The sequence below is a fragment of the Orycteropus afer genome, unplaced genomic scaffold (genome assembly GCF_000298275.1).
Source record: "Orycteropus afer afer isolate SDZICR_OR568_19922 unplaced genomic scaffold, OryAfe1.0 scaffold00006, whole genome shotgun sequence".
NCBI classification, from domain to species: domain Eukaryota; kingdom Metazoa; phylum Chordata; class Mammalia; order Tubulidentata; family Orycteropodidae; genus Orycteropus; species Orycteropus afer.
In genome coordinates this window covers 15,250,142-15,267,719 of record NW_006921593.1, presented here as the reverse complement: position 1 = coordinate 15,267,719, position 17,578 = coordinate 15,250,142, and the positions used below count along the sequence as shown (strand labels likewise).

Here is a 17,578-nt window from a genome sequence, read left to right as displayed (position 1 = left end):
AGCTGGAGACAAACAGCAGCTGGGCAGCATAACGCCAGGGCAGCTGGAGACAAACAGCAGCTGGGCAGCATAACGCCAGGGCAGCTGGAGACAAAGTCCATCCCGGCCCAGCTTCAGAGAGCAGGAGAGAGACAGCAGAGAGTCTGCAGGCGTTAGGTCACTCGAGTAACGGGAAACAAGAGGGTCTTTAAGAACCATAGGACACGTGCCACAGGCACCAACGACTAACAGACAGATTGATCCTTGGCCTCCCCAGGACCCCAGGACCACAGACACAGCAACAAGGCAAGCAGGCAGCCAGACCACGTCGGCCAGGAGGGCGGCAGCTGCAGAACCACCGGAGGCAGATGAACAGCAGCCCCCTGGGGGGACAGAGCAGAGGACAGACGGAGCTGGCCACAGGGGTCTGGAACAACGCCCACCCAGCACCTGGCTACAGATTGAGGGACAAAATGCCTGGTGCCCAGACGCCTCGCCTGCATCCAAGTGGGTGGCCGGCAGCTCCAACCCACCCACCACGGCCCGCTCAGCCTCCACACTGGCTGGCAGTTAGCGGGTGCAGACTAGCTGAGGCGGCACCTACAGAGGCCCGACTGAGACAATAATCCTCCATTATGTCTAAAAAAAATCAAACAAAACTCACTATCTCGACTCATTAAAATCACCTACGTGACTTCCCAAGAGCAGCTGCCTCCCCTCCAGAGCCCGTCCATGAAGCCGAGCAGCAGAGCGGTCCGGCCCTGCCCCGGGAGCTGCGGCTGTCGATTTGAGGGGAAGACGCCATGAGGCCGTCAGCAGGGAGCACCGCCTCGTTCCGTCCCCCCAAAAAGGCACCTCACCAAACCTGAACAGCAGGCAGCAAGAGCTCCCCCAACAGCCCACAGAGGACCCTCCCTGGAGAGAACTCAGGGCGGGCCACCTCCACCAGGAAGGCCACCTTCTGCCCCTTCCACTCCAAGGGCCGGACTGGCGGGCTCGTCTCTCTGCCTACCTGAGGGGCAAGCCTGTGGTCTGGCCCAGACTCTCCCAGCTCTGCAGCTTCGCCAGCAGCCTCTGCAAAGACAAAAGGACCGAGTAGGTAAAGCCAAGTCTTTCCCTGAAGCATGGGCTTGTGACGTGAAGAGGTGGGGGCCAAGGTGACTGTGAGGCTCCAGGGAAACAGAGGCTAAAGCAAAGCTCAGCCAAGTGAGAGGGCAGAAAGTGGGAAGCATTATCATTTCCCAGGACCGGGACCCACTGAGGGCAGACTGGGGCCTCTCAGCCACGTGGACCCACACAGCTAGACGGAAGGAGTCTGGCCAGGACGTGGCGTGGCCTTACAGAGGCTTCTCTCTGGTTTAGTTGGTAGCGGGGGAGATTTCAAACAGAACTGCATTCAGGGGAAATGCTGCATGGCTCCAGGGTGGCTCTCCAGGCTACATCCCCACGTGACTCACAGAGACCCCTGGTGCACAGCCCCTCAGGGCACAGGACCCAACTGCTCACACAGGGAGCAGCCCCGCCCAGCAGACAGCACAGACACCCGATGAGCTTTTACACCCTGTGAGTCTGCGAGAACTCCTGGGTGGCAGCAACGTGCTCCACGCCATGGGATGCACCGTGGCAGGACAGAGCCAACAGCAAGAGGCTCAGTTCTGTCCAGAATGCAGCATGTTCCCTGTGCACTGGGTGTGTCCACTGGCCCCCAGAGCCTCAGTCTCCCCATCCGTTCAGCAAGACAGTCCCAATGCCAACATCCTCTCCCGACAAAAGGCCACCTGCAGGTCCCACAGTGACGCAGCGTGGAGTTCAGCACAGGTGTCCACACCTGCAGGTCACATGACGACGCAGGAGAAGCCCAGCACGGGTGCCTGCTCACCAGCAGTCGGTGCTATTCTCACGGAGTACCCACCCTTCACTAAGCCCCTGGCCTCGGCAAGTCCTCCCGGCCCTCGAGTCTCAGCAGCCACGGTGTTCCTGGCTCGCGGCCCTCCCTCCCCTTCAGAGGCAGCAACAGCGGGGTCAGCGGTCCTCTGTCACCACCCTGACCGCCCCTTCTCACTGTGAAGGGCCCTGTGATGCGGCCCACCCGATGATCCAGGGTCATCACGGGCCACCCCCGCTGTCACCCACCCTGAAGTGGTCACGGGCTCTGCAAGCAGGGACATGGGCACGCCAGGTGCCATTATGCTTGTCACATCCCCACAATGCCTTCCACGTGTTAAGTGACCAGTTGGACCACACAAGTCGAATGTCCAGGTGCGGCCAGAGCGTGAGTGCGGCCAAGTGGAGGACATCCTGCAAGGCAGCGCCCTGGGGCCTCACCTCTTTCTCCAGCTCCAAGCTGACCAGCTCCTCCTGCAGCTTCTCCTGTCGCCCCAGCCGCCGCTGCAGCCCCTCCAGCTCCTCTTGGAGCAGCCCGCTGGACTCTCTCATCTCCCTGGGGGGGAGGGGCGGAGACAAGGTCAAGAGAGCCACAGCCCTAGGGCTGCAGGCAGCTGAGAAGGACGGCCCCGGCCCACAGGCTGCCCCTCAGTCTCCCGGGACCCTGCTCCCCGAGGCCAGGAAGTCCGGACGTGGCAAGGCCTGCAGGGCCCCTCACCCCCAGAGACTCCCTCCTCCTGGAGCCACCCCCAAGGCCGCGCCCCGGGCCGCACCGCAGGCGGGCGTTTTCCTCCCGCAGCTGCCTCAGCTCCCGTTCCACGCTGGGGAGCCGCAGCAGCTCCGACCTCATGTTCTTCACCACCGCGGCGTCCTGCTCCTGCAGACACAGCTTCTGCTCCAAGTCCTGCTTGCGGCCAGGAGGGAGAGGAGGGTCAGGCCGCATCGTGTCCCTGACGGAGCCAGCACGGTGCACGCCCCGTTCCTCTCCTCCAGGAAGCCCTCCCGACCGCTCAGCCCTCTCCCCTGCACCCACCCACCGGTGCCGGGCTCACTCCCACACGCCTCCAGCAAAACCCTTCCCGTGCTTCGCTGAGAGCTGCATGTGTGGTGACCCTGCCTCGGGAGGGCATCCAGGGTGGGCTTGGCTTCCCCATGGCCAGAGAGTCACACAGAATCCCTCAACCCAGAGTGTTTCCTGGGTAACGTCTCGTCCTCTGGGGCCCAGTAAGAGAAAGCTGGCACCCACGAATGACAAGTCACTGAGCAGACAGGGTCACTAACTGATAAAAGGGGACAGGTTACTAACTGATAAAACAAAGCCAAGCCTGGCAGGCATTCAGCAAGCGTGTCCTGAGCCTCGGGGACAGGCACTGGCCCACGTCGGAATGGAGGCTCGGACACGGGGAGAGGATGCTGGACCACCCAGGCACACGGACACAGAGCAGGACGCCAGGGCCACAGGGGGGTAGGGGCTCGGCGTGGCGAGGGGCAAGACATGCATACCCTAGCCAGATGGAAAGGAGTACACAGACAGGCAGAGCAAGCTCCCAAGGTCTACGGCTCTGAGCAGCCCACAGCACAGGGGAGGGCTTGGGAGGCAAGATGGAGTGGAAGGGTGTGGAGTGGATTCTAAGATCAGTGTGACCCTGCATCACTGGCTGGCTGGCAGCCTGGACTCCAGAAACACGCTGACTGGCCTAGGGTGACTCGGCCACACACTGGCAGTGACAACAGCCAGCCTATGCTGAGTCCACCCTGCCAACTCCAGGTCTCAGCCACGCGTGGGCAGTGATGTCACCGGCGTGTGCTGAGTTTATCCCACCATCTTCATGCACTCTCCCTACTTTTGTCTCCATACTTGCTGTCTTCTGCAGGGGAGCATGTGCTCTGAGACAGACTCAGGTCTCTCCCCCATCCCCCGGCACAGGACCCAGCACACAGAGGAGACCAGCAAGTTAGGCTGCACAGATGCAGCTGTGACAGGCGGCCAAGTGCCCACAGAAGCCACTGCACATGCCGAGCTCAGACACAGAGCAGAGCAGGAGGCTGAAACCCCACACTGACGTGCACGGGACCCACGGTGACGTGCACGGGCCCCACGGTGACATGCACCCGACCCACGGTGACGTGCACGGGCCCCAGTGCCGGGCAGAGCCGAGCCTCACCCGGATCTTCCGCTCCTGCTCCACCCTCCCTTCCTGGCCGGCCTGCAGCTCCTGGATCTTCTGATTCGCCTCCTGCCATTTTCTGTGCAAAGAACAGAGCAAGTTGAGGGTGTGAGGTGAGGCCAACAAGCACCTTCCCCCTGCAGCCTCCCAGCATGCACTTGCACACACATGCACACAAAGACCGACATGCACAGTGATACACACAGATACACAGAGATCCACACCCAGATACACTCAGACACAAGCACACACAGAGAGATATACACACAGATACACTCAGACACAACCACACGCAGAGATATATACACACAGATATTCTCAGACACAACCACACACACACACAGAGATACACAGACATACATGCACAGATACACACACAGATATACAGATACACACACAGATATGCTCAGACAAAACCACACGCACAAAGAGATATATATACATACAGATATGCTCAGACACAACCACACACACAAGAGATATACACAGACACACACACAGATACACACAGATATACAGATACACACACAGAAACACTTAGACACAATCACATGCACACAGAGATACACACAGATATGCTCAGACACAATTACAAACATGCACACAGATACACACATGCATGCACACTGATACACAGATACACAGATACACACACAAACATGCTCAGACACAATCACATGCACACAGATACACACAGACATACACGCACAGATACACAGACATACACACACAGATATACACAGATATGCTCAGACACAATCACACGCACAGATACAGAGATACATACACAGATACACTCAGACACAACCACACACACAGATACACACAGATATACACACACATACATACACACACATACACTCAGACACAATCACACGTACACACACAGATACACAGAGACATATGCGCACACATACACAGATAATCTCAGACACAATCACATACACACAGATACACAGACATACATGCACAGATACACAGGTATGCTCACACACACTCACATGCACACAGATACAGAGATACATACACAGATACGCTCAGACACAACCACATACAGATACACACAGACATACACATACACAAATACACAGACATACACAGAGACACACAGAGATACACACACAGACACGTTCAGACACAATCAGACAAACAGAGGTACCCACAATAGAGACACTCACATGCAATCACACACATGGACACACAGAGATCCAGATACAGATACACAGACACACATATAATCCTATACATAGGTACACAGAGACACACAGATACGTGTATACTCGTGCATAATCATGCTCACGCACATACAGAGATACACAGTCACCCACACATAATACTCACACACTCAGATACACACAAAGAATCATGCACATGCATAGAGATAGACAGACACACATGCAGACACACACAATCACATACACATACATATGCAGAGATGCAGATCCACACAGACACAAAGATCCACACACAGAGCTACAAAGACACAAACGCAAAAATACACACACGCAGACACATACACTCACAGACAATTCATACATACATACAACACCCACACATGCACCTACGCACACAGATATGCAGGCACACAGAGATACAAACACACACATGCACAGATACATACACACAGGCTCACACACCTGCACACACACACACTCCCGCCCTCCACACAACTGCCTAGACCTTGTGCACTCTCCCACCAGCCCCGTGGCATCAGTCTCCTCATCTGAGGAGCAGCCTGGATCACCCACAAGTTCCTGTCCAGCCCTGACCCATCACTCTCCCGGGCCCCACAGGCACGAGTGACCCAGTGCTCTCTCTGTGGGATACAAATTCAGGGCCTCCCGACCTCCCCAACTCTGGGGGACGACCATGTCGTCTAAGACCATGTCTACTAACGTCACCCTTTCAGGAGAGAAGGCAGAGTCCTGAGGGCACCTCCACACAGCTCCTTCCACATGCGCCCGCACTGCCAAAGACGCATGTTCCCATGCTCCTGTGCCCTGCAGCCTGGAAGGCCTTTTCCACACAGACCCTGCCCAGATCCATGCACCCTCAGGGCCCAGCTGGAGTCTAATGCCCACCCACCCAGGGTCCAACTTTCCTCAGGACCCAGCTGGAGTCTAACACCCTCCCACCCGCCCAGGGTCCTGCCTTCCTCAGGGTCAGCTCAAGTCTAATGCCCGCCTGCCCAGGTTCCACCTGTCTGCAGGGTCCAGCTGGGATCTAACACCGCCCACCCACCCGCCTGCCCAGGTCCCACTTGTCCTCAGGGCCTCGCTGGACTATAATGCCCACCCACCTACCCACCTGTTGCCCATATGTCTGCAGGGCCCAGCTGGGCTCTAACGCCTGCCCACCCACCCACCTGCCTGGGTCCCACATGCCTGCAGGGCCCCGCTGGACTCTAACGCCCACCCACCTGCCTGCCTGCCCAGGTCCCACTTGTCCTCAGGGCCCAGCTGGACTATAATGCCCACCCACCCACCTGCCTGCCAGGGTCTCACTTGTCTGCAGGGCCCAGCTGGACTCCAACACCTGCCTGCCCACCTACCCACCTGCCCAGGTCCCACCTGTCCGCAGGGCCCAGCTGGATTCTAATGCCCACCTGCCTGCCTGCCCAACTGCCTGGGTCCCACTTGTCTGCTAGGACCTGCTGGACTCTAATGCCTGCACACCCGCCCACCCGCCCACCTGCCCGGGTGCCTCCCGTCTGCAGGGCCCAGCTGGACTCTAATGCCTGCCCACCCACCCACCTGCCCAGATCCCCCTTGTCTGCAGGGCCCAGCTGGACTCTAGCGCCCGCCCACCTGCCCAGGTGCCCCCTGTCTGCAGGGCCCAGCTGGGCTCCAGCGCCCGCCCACCTGCCCGCCTGCCCGGGTGCCCCCTGTCTGCAGGGCCCAGCTGGACTCCAACGCCTGCCCGCCCACCCGCCCGCCTGCCCGGGTGCCCCCTGTCTGCAGGGCCCGGCTGGGCTCCAGCGCCCGCCCACCTGCCTGCCTGCCTAGGTCCCCCCCCCCACCGTCTGCAGGGCCCAGCTGGGCTCCAGCGCCCGCCCGCTGCCTGGGCCCTCTGGCCCTCACCTGTGCTGTGCATCCAGCTGCTCCTGCAGCTCCTGCTTCTCAGACTCCAGGCCCTTCACCTGCATTTCATGGTTCATCACGCTCCACTGCAGCTCCGAGACCCTGCCCTTCAGCACGTTGATGGTCTGAAGGGAGACAGACAAAGCAGGCAGGTGTCCCCTCGTCAACGGGTCAGTGGCTCAGAGGCCAGGCCTGCCGTGGCCTCACACACCTGAGCAGATGGAGGCACGCCCAGATGCAGTGTGAGGGGCAGACCACGCCTGCCACCCATCCCCTCTCGTCCCAGCATGAGGCCGATGAGACGAGACAGACTGCCCCCCAGACCTCACCCTCAGCCCCACACTCAGGAAAGCCTCTCCTCCAGAGCCTTCTGCTCCCAGAGCTGCTGGCAAGACCAGTACGGCCGGGCCCTGGGAAGGCCATCGTGGTGAGGTGGGCTCCAGGGGCAGACGGCCCGTCAGCCAGGAAGGTCGAACACACACCCCAGAGCATGGCACCTCCCCAGCACGCACCCACTCCCAGTGCCCCCACTGGACCTCTATGTCCCTTCCAGGCCTGGCCCACAGGCCACCAAACTCATCCCTGCCACCACCTCTCAGCCACAACTCCTTCCCACCCCAGCCCACGGCTCCGGCGCTCTGCTACAACGTTGCTACTCCCGGCGCTCTGCTACAACGTTGCTACAGCCAGCAGCAAGGAACCCTCCAGAAGAGGAGGGCTGAGGCTGTCCTCAGGCTTGAACCCTGAAAGCTACCAAGGGAGGAGAACTGTAAGCCGCCTTGAGGACGGGAAGCCCAGGCTGCAGCCAGGCTGTAACCTACGAGAAGGCAGCGTCACATAGGAAGGAGGCAAAGTGCCAGAGGCCGTCCTGGGACGAGGCCCGCAAGCCCATCCCGGCATCCCCCGGGCAGCATGGGCCCAGGACCACCCTGCCACATTACAGCCACCTCCCCTGGGACTCCTGCATGGCTCCTCCCGAGAACCCTCAGCCCTGAAGTTCTCTCAGTGAACAGCGTAAGCCGGCTGGGCCAGCATGAGAAGCTGGTTCCCTGACAGGTACCCAGAGAGGACCAAACACAAACACTCTCTGAATCAGCCTCCAGCAGCCGACACCAACCCCCAGGAGTCATCAGCAAGCTGAGGGCGAGAGACAGGCCCAGGCCAAGCTGCACAGGAAGGGACACTCGGTGGTCCCAGTCTGGGGGACCAAGAGCCACAGCATTTAGTCACCCATACACAGAAGGTGATCGACCAAGAGCCCACTGAAACACTCTGCACTGGCCCCCAGCTCCCTCTGGATGTGACACTGGGAGGCCCCACTGTCCACGTCTCCTCACGATCACAGGGGACGAGAGAAAATCAGAGGCAGCTATACCCCAGTGAAAAAGGGACGTGTCCTTCCAAGCGTCCTCCTGCACTCAATAGTCACACCCAGGCTCTGCTGGGTGCGGGGACCCTTGAGGCCCAACAATCAGCCCCCAGACAGGAGCAGTGCACTGTGAGTGAAGGTGCCTGTGGGGGGCAGAGAGGCAGGGAAGACAGGCAAGAAGACGTGGCTAGGAGGGGCTGCAACTTCAGACCCAGCACCCAGGAGGGAATGTTTACAGAGATCCGGAAGGTCAAGACAGCCACAGCAGAGGCCCCATCCCACGCAGATGTGCTTGTGCCCTTCACTGTGTGTACCAAGTGTTCCGCTCCCCTCTGCTTTTAACTGAACTGAGGGCAGACGTACCGGCCTTCCCCAAGCTATGAGGCCCTGTAACAGAACAGGCACCCACACCTGTCCCCAGAGCACAGGGCCAGGGACGGGAGCACCGTCAGACCTCCTCCCAGCCCACCGTGCGCCTCCCCTGCCAGTGTCCACTTCAGAAGATCCAGGAACGCCCCGAGCGCGCTCTCCAGTGCTGCGCAGGCCAAAGTAACCCAGAGCTACTACTTCCAGAGACCCGTCAGGCAGAGAGAAGCAGCAGCCGCGGAATACCAGCGATCCACGTCCCCACACTCCCCCGGCAGCATTCCATCTTCTCCCCCCAGCACCTGCGATCCTGAACACAGAGAGGGGACAGGAAAGGTCAGAGCGTCCCGGCTCGACCAGCACCAGCAGGACTCCTCCTAGAATTCATAGCACCCTCAGGGCACAGACAGCAAAGGCAACTGCCCATCTCCACGATGCTCTGGAGCGAACAGACTTCGCTCTTAATGACAGAAATGCACGTACAGCAGCACCTGCTTACCACTCCTGAAAGAAACCAGTGCTCCCCAAACCACCTCTGTCCACGGCAGGTGGGTGCTCCCCAAACCACCTCTGTCCACGGCCAGTACAGCCAACGTGGAACGAGAGCATCCAAAGGCCAGTGATGCAATGCAGCCACCGGCAGCAGATGCCACAGAGGGAGCTATCACATCACAGGACCTCACGCTCCACTCCTAGCATTTGTCCAAATAAACTAATTCAAAACACACTGGCACTGAGTCCATCCCGACTCAGAATGACCCGCCAGGACAGAGCAGAACTGCTCCCACAGACTTTCCAAGGCTTTCTTCTTTATAGAAGCAGACTGCCTCATCTTTCTCCCACAGAACAGCTAGTGGGTCTTAACTATCAAACTTCTTGTTAGCAGCTGAATGCTTTGACCACTGTGCCACAAAAACAAAAAAACAAACCCACTACCATCAAGTCCATTCCGACCCACAGTGCCCCTAGAGGACAAAGTGGAACTGCCCACAGGGTCTCCGAGGCTGTCAGTCCTATGGAAGCAGACTGCCTCATGTTTCTCTCTCAGAGCAGCTGGTGGGTTCAAACCGCCAACCTTTTGGTTAGCAGCTGAGTGCTTCACCCAATGCACCATCAGCGCTCTTCAAGTAACAAATTGTGTTGTTGTTATGTGCCGTCGAGTCGGACCTGACTCACAGCGACCCCTCCTTGGGTTTCCGAGGAGGTATCACTACAGAAGTAGATTGCCCAATCTTCCTTCCAAGAAATGGATGGTAGGTTTGAACTGGTGGGTTTGAACCACCAGCCTTCTGGTTAGCAGTCAAATGCCTAAGGCACTACGCAACCATTAAAAATCGTAATTCCAAAACCAAAAGAGTCTTCAACGTATTAACTGTCACCCACGCAATAGGAAATTAGTACTGTTACTCCCAAAACAACAGGGCCCCATGTCACGTGCATGAGAAAGGGAGACCACCGCAAGGTATCTGTAGTGGTGGTATTTGGTGGGAACGGGAACGCTCTGCTCTGATGGCGGCTCTTGGGGCGGCCTCACCTCCCCGGCCTCAGCCAGGCCGTCCTCCTTCTCCCGCAGCTTCTTGCTGGCGGCGTCCAGGCTCTGCCGGCAGGACCGGCTGTGCTCCAGCTGCTCCTTCATCTTCTCCGCGGCCTCGGCCTCGCGCTCCTGAAGCTGCCGGATGCGCGTCAGCAGCTCCTGGTTGCGATCAACCTCGCGCTGTCAGGAGGACAAGGGGTGAGTGAGAGGGGACTCCAAGGTGAGACCTCGGATTTCATCAGAGCAAGGGGGCTGCCACTAGCCCTCCCAAGGCAGGACCATGGCCGGAGAAGCAGCCTCAGACCCACTGGCCCAGAACAGGAGCCAGGAGCCTCAGGGAGGGGCCAGAATTCCTGTATCCATGCCGGCACCATACCACAGGACACATCACTCATCCAGAGAGGCCCCGGGGCTGCAGGTGGGCACTCAGCATGGATGATCCCCCACAGCACTGCATATCCACTGGCAAGGAGGTCTGTGCAGGGAGGGGTCTCTACAGGGAGGGAGTCTTGCAGGGAGGGGGTCTGTGCAGGGAGGGGGTCTGTGCAGGGAGGGGGTCTTGCAGGGAGGAGGTCTGTGCAGGCAGGGCTCTCTGCAGGCAGTGGCCTCTGCAGAGAGGTGACCAGCACGGAGGACTGATGCCCAGCGCTGACTCTGGAGAGCCCATCCATGCTCCACAGGCCCCATGGGGCCCTCCCTGTGCCCACTGCGCTAGCCCATGTTGCCGTCCCCTCGAGCAGATGCCCAGGCAGGGTGGGGTGCAGCCAGGAAGCTGCTGACAGTCTGTGCCATGGCCCAGACCTGCCCCAGGTCACGCCCCCTGTGGGACCTCAAGGCTGCCTGGTGGTACAGGACTGCTCAGCCCCTGTGGAGGGGCAGGGTTAGGGCTCACACCTGCACCTCTGACTTCAAGGGCCCCTCCGCCCAAGAGCACAGAGACTCAGGGGCCAGCGGCCAGTCCCGTGCCAGCAGCTCCCTGTGCGAGCCTCCTAATGCTCCCAGAGCTGGCCTCACCAGAGAAGGACATGGGCCAGCTTCTCCCCCAAACTAAGAGATAGACGGGGAGGTGACCCAGTGAAAGGGACGTGCAGCCTCAGAGCAGCGGAAAGTCCTGTAGTGGGAACCCTCAGGGACTCCAGGACCCTTGGGGACACAGGGAGGGGTCTCTACAAGGAGGGGGTCTTGCAGGGAGGGTGTCTGTGCAGGGAGGGTCTGTGCAGGGAGGGGTCTGTGCAGGGAGGGGTCTGTGCAGGGAGGGGTCTGTCCAGGGATGCCAGGGCCCTCGGGGACACCAAGGCAAGGGGTCCCTGGGGACACATGGGTCCCTGGGGATGCCAGGGCCCTCGGGGATGCTGGAACAGGGACTCTCGGGAACCCAGGACCCTTGGGAACTCCAGGATCCTGGGAGACACAAAACAGGGTGCTTGGCTAGCACAGTGGCCTGGTCAGTGGTCAGAGGCAAAATGTGGGTCTCCTCACGCCCCAGCTCCTAGTGCAGGCGTAGGTGGGCAGCTCACACAGCCCCGGCCTGGCCCCGGCCCCGAGCCCGCCCTGACCCCTGGGTCCCACCCTGAACCCTGGGTCAGATCCCACCCCTGGAGGAACAACAGCTAATCGATTCCAGGGGGAGGAGCTAGACCCGTACCACCAGTCGTCCTACCTACCCGAGCAGCCCCTAAAAACCCTGTCATGGCTGCCAGGCCTCCAGGGAAGGAGCTCAAAGCTGCCAGGCCCCATTCAGCTATGTCTGTGGGGAGGGACACAGAGGCCTTGAGATGGAGGCTCAGGCTCCCCAAGGTCCCCGGGACTCAACCCCGCCACCCCTGCGCCCCCGCACCTCCCCACAAAGTGGCCTGACAGCCCTGCCACCATGGCCCGTCCCTCGGCGCCTACACGCTCTGAGCACCAGGATGGAGGGAAGGAAGGCAGGCAACAGAGACAGATGCGTCGAGAAGCCCAGAGATGCCCCAGACTGCAACAGCTACCGGAAGCTGAGCTAGACCAGGAAGGACTCTCAGGAGCCCAGGGTCCCGAGTGCCGCCCTGACGCCGGCACCTGGCCTCCTGGGGAAATGAATCCTGCTCTTCAAAGCCACCCTGGACGGCATGTGTGGGACGGCAGCCCCAGGAACCTAGACAGAAAGCGCAGACGAACCCCAGGAGGCCACAGGAGGCCACACGGGGCCAGACCCTCAGCCTCGGTCAGAAGCATGGAGGGTGGGCAGAGGGTGCAGCGCTCCATCCTGGGAGCGGCCGCAGCTGAGCAGCACCAACAGAGCCCCCGGCAAAGCAGGCTGCCAAGCAAATCCAAGGCAACGGGAGTCATGACCAGGTGAAACCTTGGTCCCCCAATGACAGGCATCTCCTGCCAGCCCTGGGCAGGTCAGAGCACAGGAAGCTGCCACTGACATGGGGCCTCTCCTCCAAGGACCAGCCTGGACCCCCAGGACACCTGACCCTGTCCCCCCATGCCACTCACCATCTCTGCTGGGTCTACACTCTGGTTCCCGTCCCCTTCACTGCTGGCCTCAGACAGAATGCCCAGCAGCCCAGACTTGACGCATCCCAGCGTCCAGCTGGCGGGGCTTCCGCCTCTCACTGTCTGGAGGGACCCACCTCGTAGTTCCGGGCGCTGGTGGTGGCAGCGCGCTCCAGCTCCACACGGGCCCTCTTGTGGCTCAGCTCCATCTGCATCTTCTCTCGCTCCACCTGGAGGAGGTGAGACTGGGCGCAGATCTGCTCCGCGCGCTCCTCCAGCTGGGTAGGGCCCAGGAAAACCAGAGACAGCGCGTCAGCGGCTGCGCCAACCCTACCCACCCCACTGCACACCCTCCCCAGCAGGCTGCCCACGGTGCAGGAAGGATGCCAAGGGCCCCAATGGGGAGAGGGGAGCAGGTAACCCAGCTGGATGGAGGAGGGCGCACACTTTAAGATGCGTGTGTGTGTACGCGTGTTTGGGGAGAGAGGCATGTCTGTTTTCTGATGCTCAGTAACACGCTACACACATGGAGCAGCGTGAACAGGACACACGGTGGGATGACAGTTTTGGGGTGAGGACCTGCCTAGGGCCTCATGGGCTAAAAACAAAGTATCAGCCAGCCAGCGCCCCACCAGAGCTCTGGGTTCCCCTCCACGCCCATGGGGTTGTGGCCAGATCCAGTTTCCATCACTGCAAGACTGAGGTCCTGTGTCCCTGCTGGCTGCCAGCTGGGACCACGGCTGGTCCTAGAGCCACATCTCCACTCATTCTCTGAACCCAGCAGCAGAGAAGATCCCTCGTGCCCAGGCCCCAGCCTGCCTCCAATTCCTCGGACCTCCCTGTCTAACCACTACACCCACACTGAAGGACCCTGGGATTAAGCCAGGCCCACCCTGATCACCTTCACACCTTGATTTGAGACTTTAATACCTGAAAAATTCTCTCACCCCACAGTGTGAAGGGACTGGGGGAAGGAGTGCACACCAGGACTGAGAATGTGGGGACCAGTCCAGAACCCCACCTCCCACAGAGGCAGGGTAAATAGGGTGGGGTCAAGCCTTGAGGGTCATGGCTCCCGGAGGGTCAAAGGCCTTGTCCTCACCAGCTGGAGCTGGGCCACTCCACAGGCAGCCATGGCCAGCAGCAGGGCCCAGCCTGGACCTTCTCAGAAATGCTGGCTCTCAGACCACACCCAGGCCACGCCAGACCATGCAAGAGGAATCCCCCTCCTACTCACTGTCAGGTGGGGCACACTGAGTGTGACAAGCCCAAGCCCGGGGCTGGAGCAGCAAGCAGCTCTCAAGGGGCCAGTACTGCCCCACCCCCACCCCAGGAACACTAGAAGTGCCCGGAGACATTTTTAATTGTAACCACTTGGGGGAGGGAACTACGGCATATGGGGACATAGGCCAAGGTTGCGGCTTGATACCCACGGTGCACAGGAATGTCCCTCAGACTAGATTCAGCCACCTCAAATGCCCAGAGTGCCGAGGACAAGCCACCAGGCGAGGGGAAAGGCTCCCTGCTGTCCCCGACATGCCGTCTTGTGGGGTCCAGTCTCCCACCTGCCCTCTTGCAGGGTCCAAGCCCCACTTTCTTTAACCCTACCAGCTTTCTTCTACTTCCACCACGCCATTGCTATGTGGGGAGCCCTAATTCCAGCCTCATGGAAACCACTAGGCTTTCCTGTCTCATTGTGCTAAGCAGCCTGCTATATCCACAGCGGCCTCCGTGTTGCTCCAAGGAGGAGGGAACCCCACCTCCCAGGGGACCACGGTGCAGGGACCGGGCCCACAAATACACATGACACGTGGGCACATCTTCCCGGAACATCCACTTCATTTGAAAGAACGAAATTTTAAGCATGATGCATTTAAGCAACAGCGATGTGGGACACAGACTGTACTCACCTTCAGCTAAACCAGAGCCTTGAAAAACACAAAAGGTGGGTACAGGGACCCAGGGAGGAAGCTAGAGTCCTGTTACAGTGAGGGGACTAATGTTTCAAAGCCAAGTGGGTACAAAGTGTTAAAAGGGAAATTAACATGCTCTGTACACTTTTACCCAGAGCACAGTAAGGAGAAAAGGGAGTCTCTGTGGCAGTTCCACTCTGTCCTCTAGGGGCGCTGTGAGTCAGAATGGACTTGATGGCAGGGGGTTTTATGAGTCACGTACCAATGTCTTATTTAAAAGGAAAAAAATCTATGAGGGTGTTGTTTTCAGATAACGAATCTGGGACATATTAAATAGCTCTCCCACAGCAAGCAGCTAACAATCAGCGAAGTGGAATGTAAAGTGATCTAACTAACTATAACACCCTCCTGTCAACTGTGATAAGGCAGCCGGCCTCCTTGTGCACATACAGAAAAGCAGCACCTCCAAAACCTGTCCCTGTCCGCTGGAGGTGACAGATGTTATGAGAATTACTGATGTTTTGATAACGGTATGCAAGCAGTTATCAGATACTGATTAGAACCTGGAATAAACCACAGGTCAATTCAAAAAAAGAGCCCTAGCCAGCAGGACAGAGCGAGCCCTACCCCCGGACCCCCAGGTCCATGGTGTCCTCCGTCCCTCCCATCTGCCATCTCAGGAGGCTTCAGCAGACAAGCAGGACTGTGACTCCAGTCCCGGGAGAGGGCAGAGAGGACAGGCCTGCACAGGCCCTCCAGGCTGCTGGAACTGCAAGCCAGCGAGCTCCACCACACGCACCCAGAGGCTCACCCCATAAGCAAGGAGGCACCACACAGGAGCACAGCTGACTGAGGGCTGGGCCTCCGAGTTCAGGCTTAAATAGGCCAGGTTCTCACACATGCCAGAAGTTCCCAGCATTCACCTTCAGACCAGAGTTGCCAACTTCTGATTCTGCCCGTGAGCAGGGGTCAAACCAGTTGTCTAGTATCACCACCATTTCATAAAAGCATCTTCACCCCAAAATAAAACATTAACAGGTCTAATCTCAGGGTAAAGAGCAGCCCTGCTAAGACGGGCAGGGAGCAGTGTCCCCCGCAAATACGCACTGATCCAGTCACTCAGCCCAGGAAAGCAAAACCAGTGGCCACTGAGTCAGCACCGACTCCCAGTGCCCCACACGTGTCAGAGCAGAACTCCTCCACAGGGTTTCCATGGCTGGTGTCTTTCAGAAGGACGGCCAGGCCTGTCTTCCAAGGTGCCTTGAGTGGGCTCAAACTACCAACCTTCCGGTTAGTAATCGGGCACTTCACCATCTGCGCCACCCAGGGATTCCGAACATGAGACACACACCCTGCCACTTGTTTTACAGAATGCTGCCATAAGCCTCATGGGGGCCCCCAAGGGGACAGGAAGCCACCAGGCAGCCTGACTCAGACCAAGTCAGCAGGGGGCCCTGGTGGCACTTGAGAGAGAGAGAGAGAGAGAGAGAGAGACAGGGACAGGCCTGGATAGGACTGGGGACACCACATCTCCCTTTTGTCTGGATCCAGGTATTCCCAACCCTGCAACCCTGGGGCCTGAGTACGTAGCAGCCCTAGCCTCTTTCAAACCACATATGCGCTGAGCACTCCCAAGAATGTGGGATACAGAAGGCAGACCAGAGCTAAAAGCAAAAATCACCCACAGCCCATTTCAGCAGAGATGTGACACGCCCACTGCCTTCACTCACAGCCCTGCTGCCTGCCCCAGGCTGACCGAGAGACCCGTGATCGCAGTACAGCCATCTGGAGGGTCAGGCCTTCCTAGGGGACGGCATGCTGCCTGGAGGCCCCGGCGGCCATGTTCCCAGACACTGGGATTTTCTTCCTCAGTTCCATGAATAAAGTGACTTATCTGTCTTCTGACTAGTGTGGGGGCCTAAGTTGGGGCCAGAGAGCCTCAGTCCCATTCAGGGCCAGATCCTGGACTCTGGCCACCTCCCAAAACCAGGAATGCCCACATGGGAAACCAGCTATGTCCCCAATACCAGGACCACCATGCTGGAGACCCGGCCATCTCTGCAAACCAGGGATGCCCAGGTTGGCGCTCTGGTAGTGTCCTCAAACTATGAGCACCCATGTTCAAAATGCAGCTATCTCCCCAAAGCTAGGACCACCCATGGTGGAGAGCCAGCCATCTCTACAAAGCAAGGTCGCCCAGGTTGGGATCCACAAGGCAACCAGAGGCCCTCAGGGTTTCTAAAGGACTCTGGGCTCCCCGACGCCTGGGCCATCAGCGGAGTCCCCACCCTGCCGCTGGGCCACTCACCTGCATACTCTGCTGGTACTGCATCTGCAGAGATCCCGGCACCGCAACACAGGCATCCCGCCCAGCAGGGCCGCCTTCCACTCGCTGAGAAATGAAGCTGTTCAGCGACCTCAGTGAAGACAGGACTGTGGTGTTCTCCCCGAGGTCCTCCATGGCCACCTTCCTTCTAGAGGGACACAAAGGGGAGGTTACAGGAAGCTCTTCCAGTGTCATCAGCTGGGTCATCGCCATGGTGATGGGGTGCCTTTGGGCAGCCCCACTCTCCTAAAATCAAACTCCAAATCCATTGCCGTCAAGTCAATTCCAACTCACAGCACCACTGTAGGACAAAGGAGAACTGCCCAGGGGGCTTCCAAGGCTGTCAATCTTTATGGGAGCAAAGCCCAACCCACACCCCCTGCCGTGGAGTGGATGCCGACCCACAGCGCCCCTAGAGGACAGAGTGGAACTGCCCACAGGGTCTCCAAGGCTGTCAATCTTCACAGAAGCAAAGCCCAAA

The 17,578-nt window shown here is 59.0% G+C and overlaps 1 protein-coding gene across 1 annotated transcript in view; it reads right to left on the bottom strand.

The window, feature by feature from the left end:
- Nucleotides 1-17,232, bottom strand: part of MAD1L1 (mitotic arrest deficient 1 like 1) — a 370,401-nt gene extending 353,169 nt beyond the window's left edge. Inside the window, exons 1-8 of the mRNA XM_007941221.1 lie at nucleotides 17,080-17,232; nucleotides 12,996-13,136; nucleotides 10,381-10,560; nucleotides 7,112-7,236; nucleotides 4,029-4,110; nucleotides 2,637-2,767; nucleotides 2,305-2,419; nucleotides 992-1,053 (exon numbers count right to left, since the gene is read on the bottom strand). Coding sequence (XP_007939412.1) covers nucleotides 992-1,053; nucleotides 2,305-2,419; nucleotides 2,637-2,767; nucleotides 4,029-4,110; nucleotides 7,112-7,236; nucleotides 10,381-10,560; nucleotides 12,996-13,136; nucleotides 17,080-17,232 — 989 coding nt within the window. The remainder of the gene's footprint in view (nucleotides 1-991; nucleotides 1,054-2,304; nucleotides 2,420-2,636; nucleotides 2,768-4,028; nucleotides 4,111-7,111; nucleotides 7,237-10,380; nucleotides 10,561-12,995; nucleotides 13,137-17,079) is intronic.
- Nucleotides 17,233-17,578: the final 346 nt, after the last annotated feature.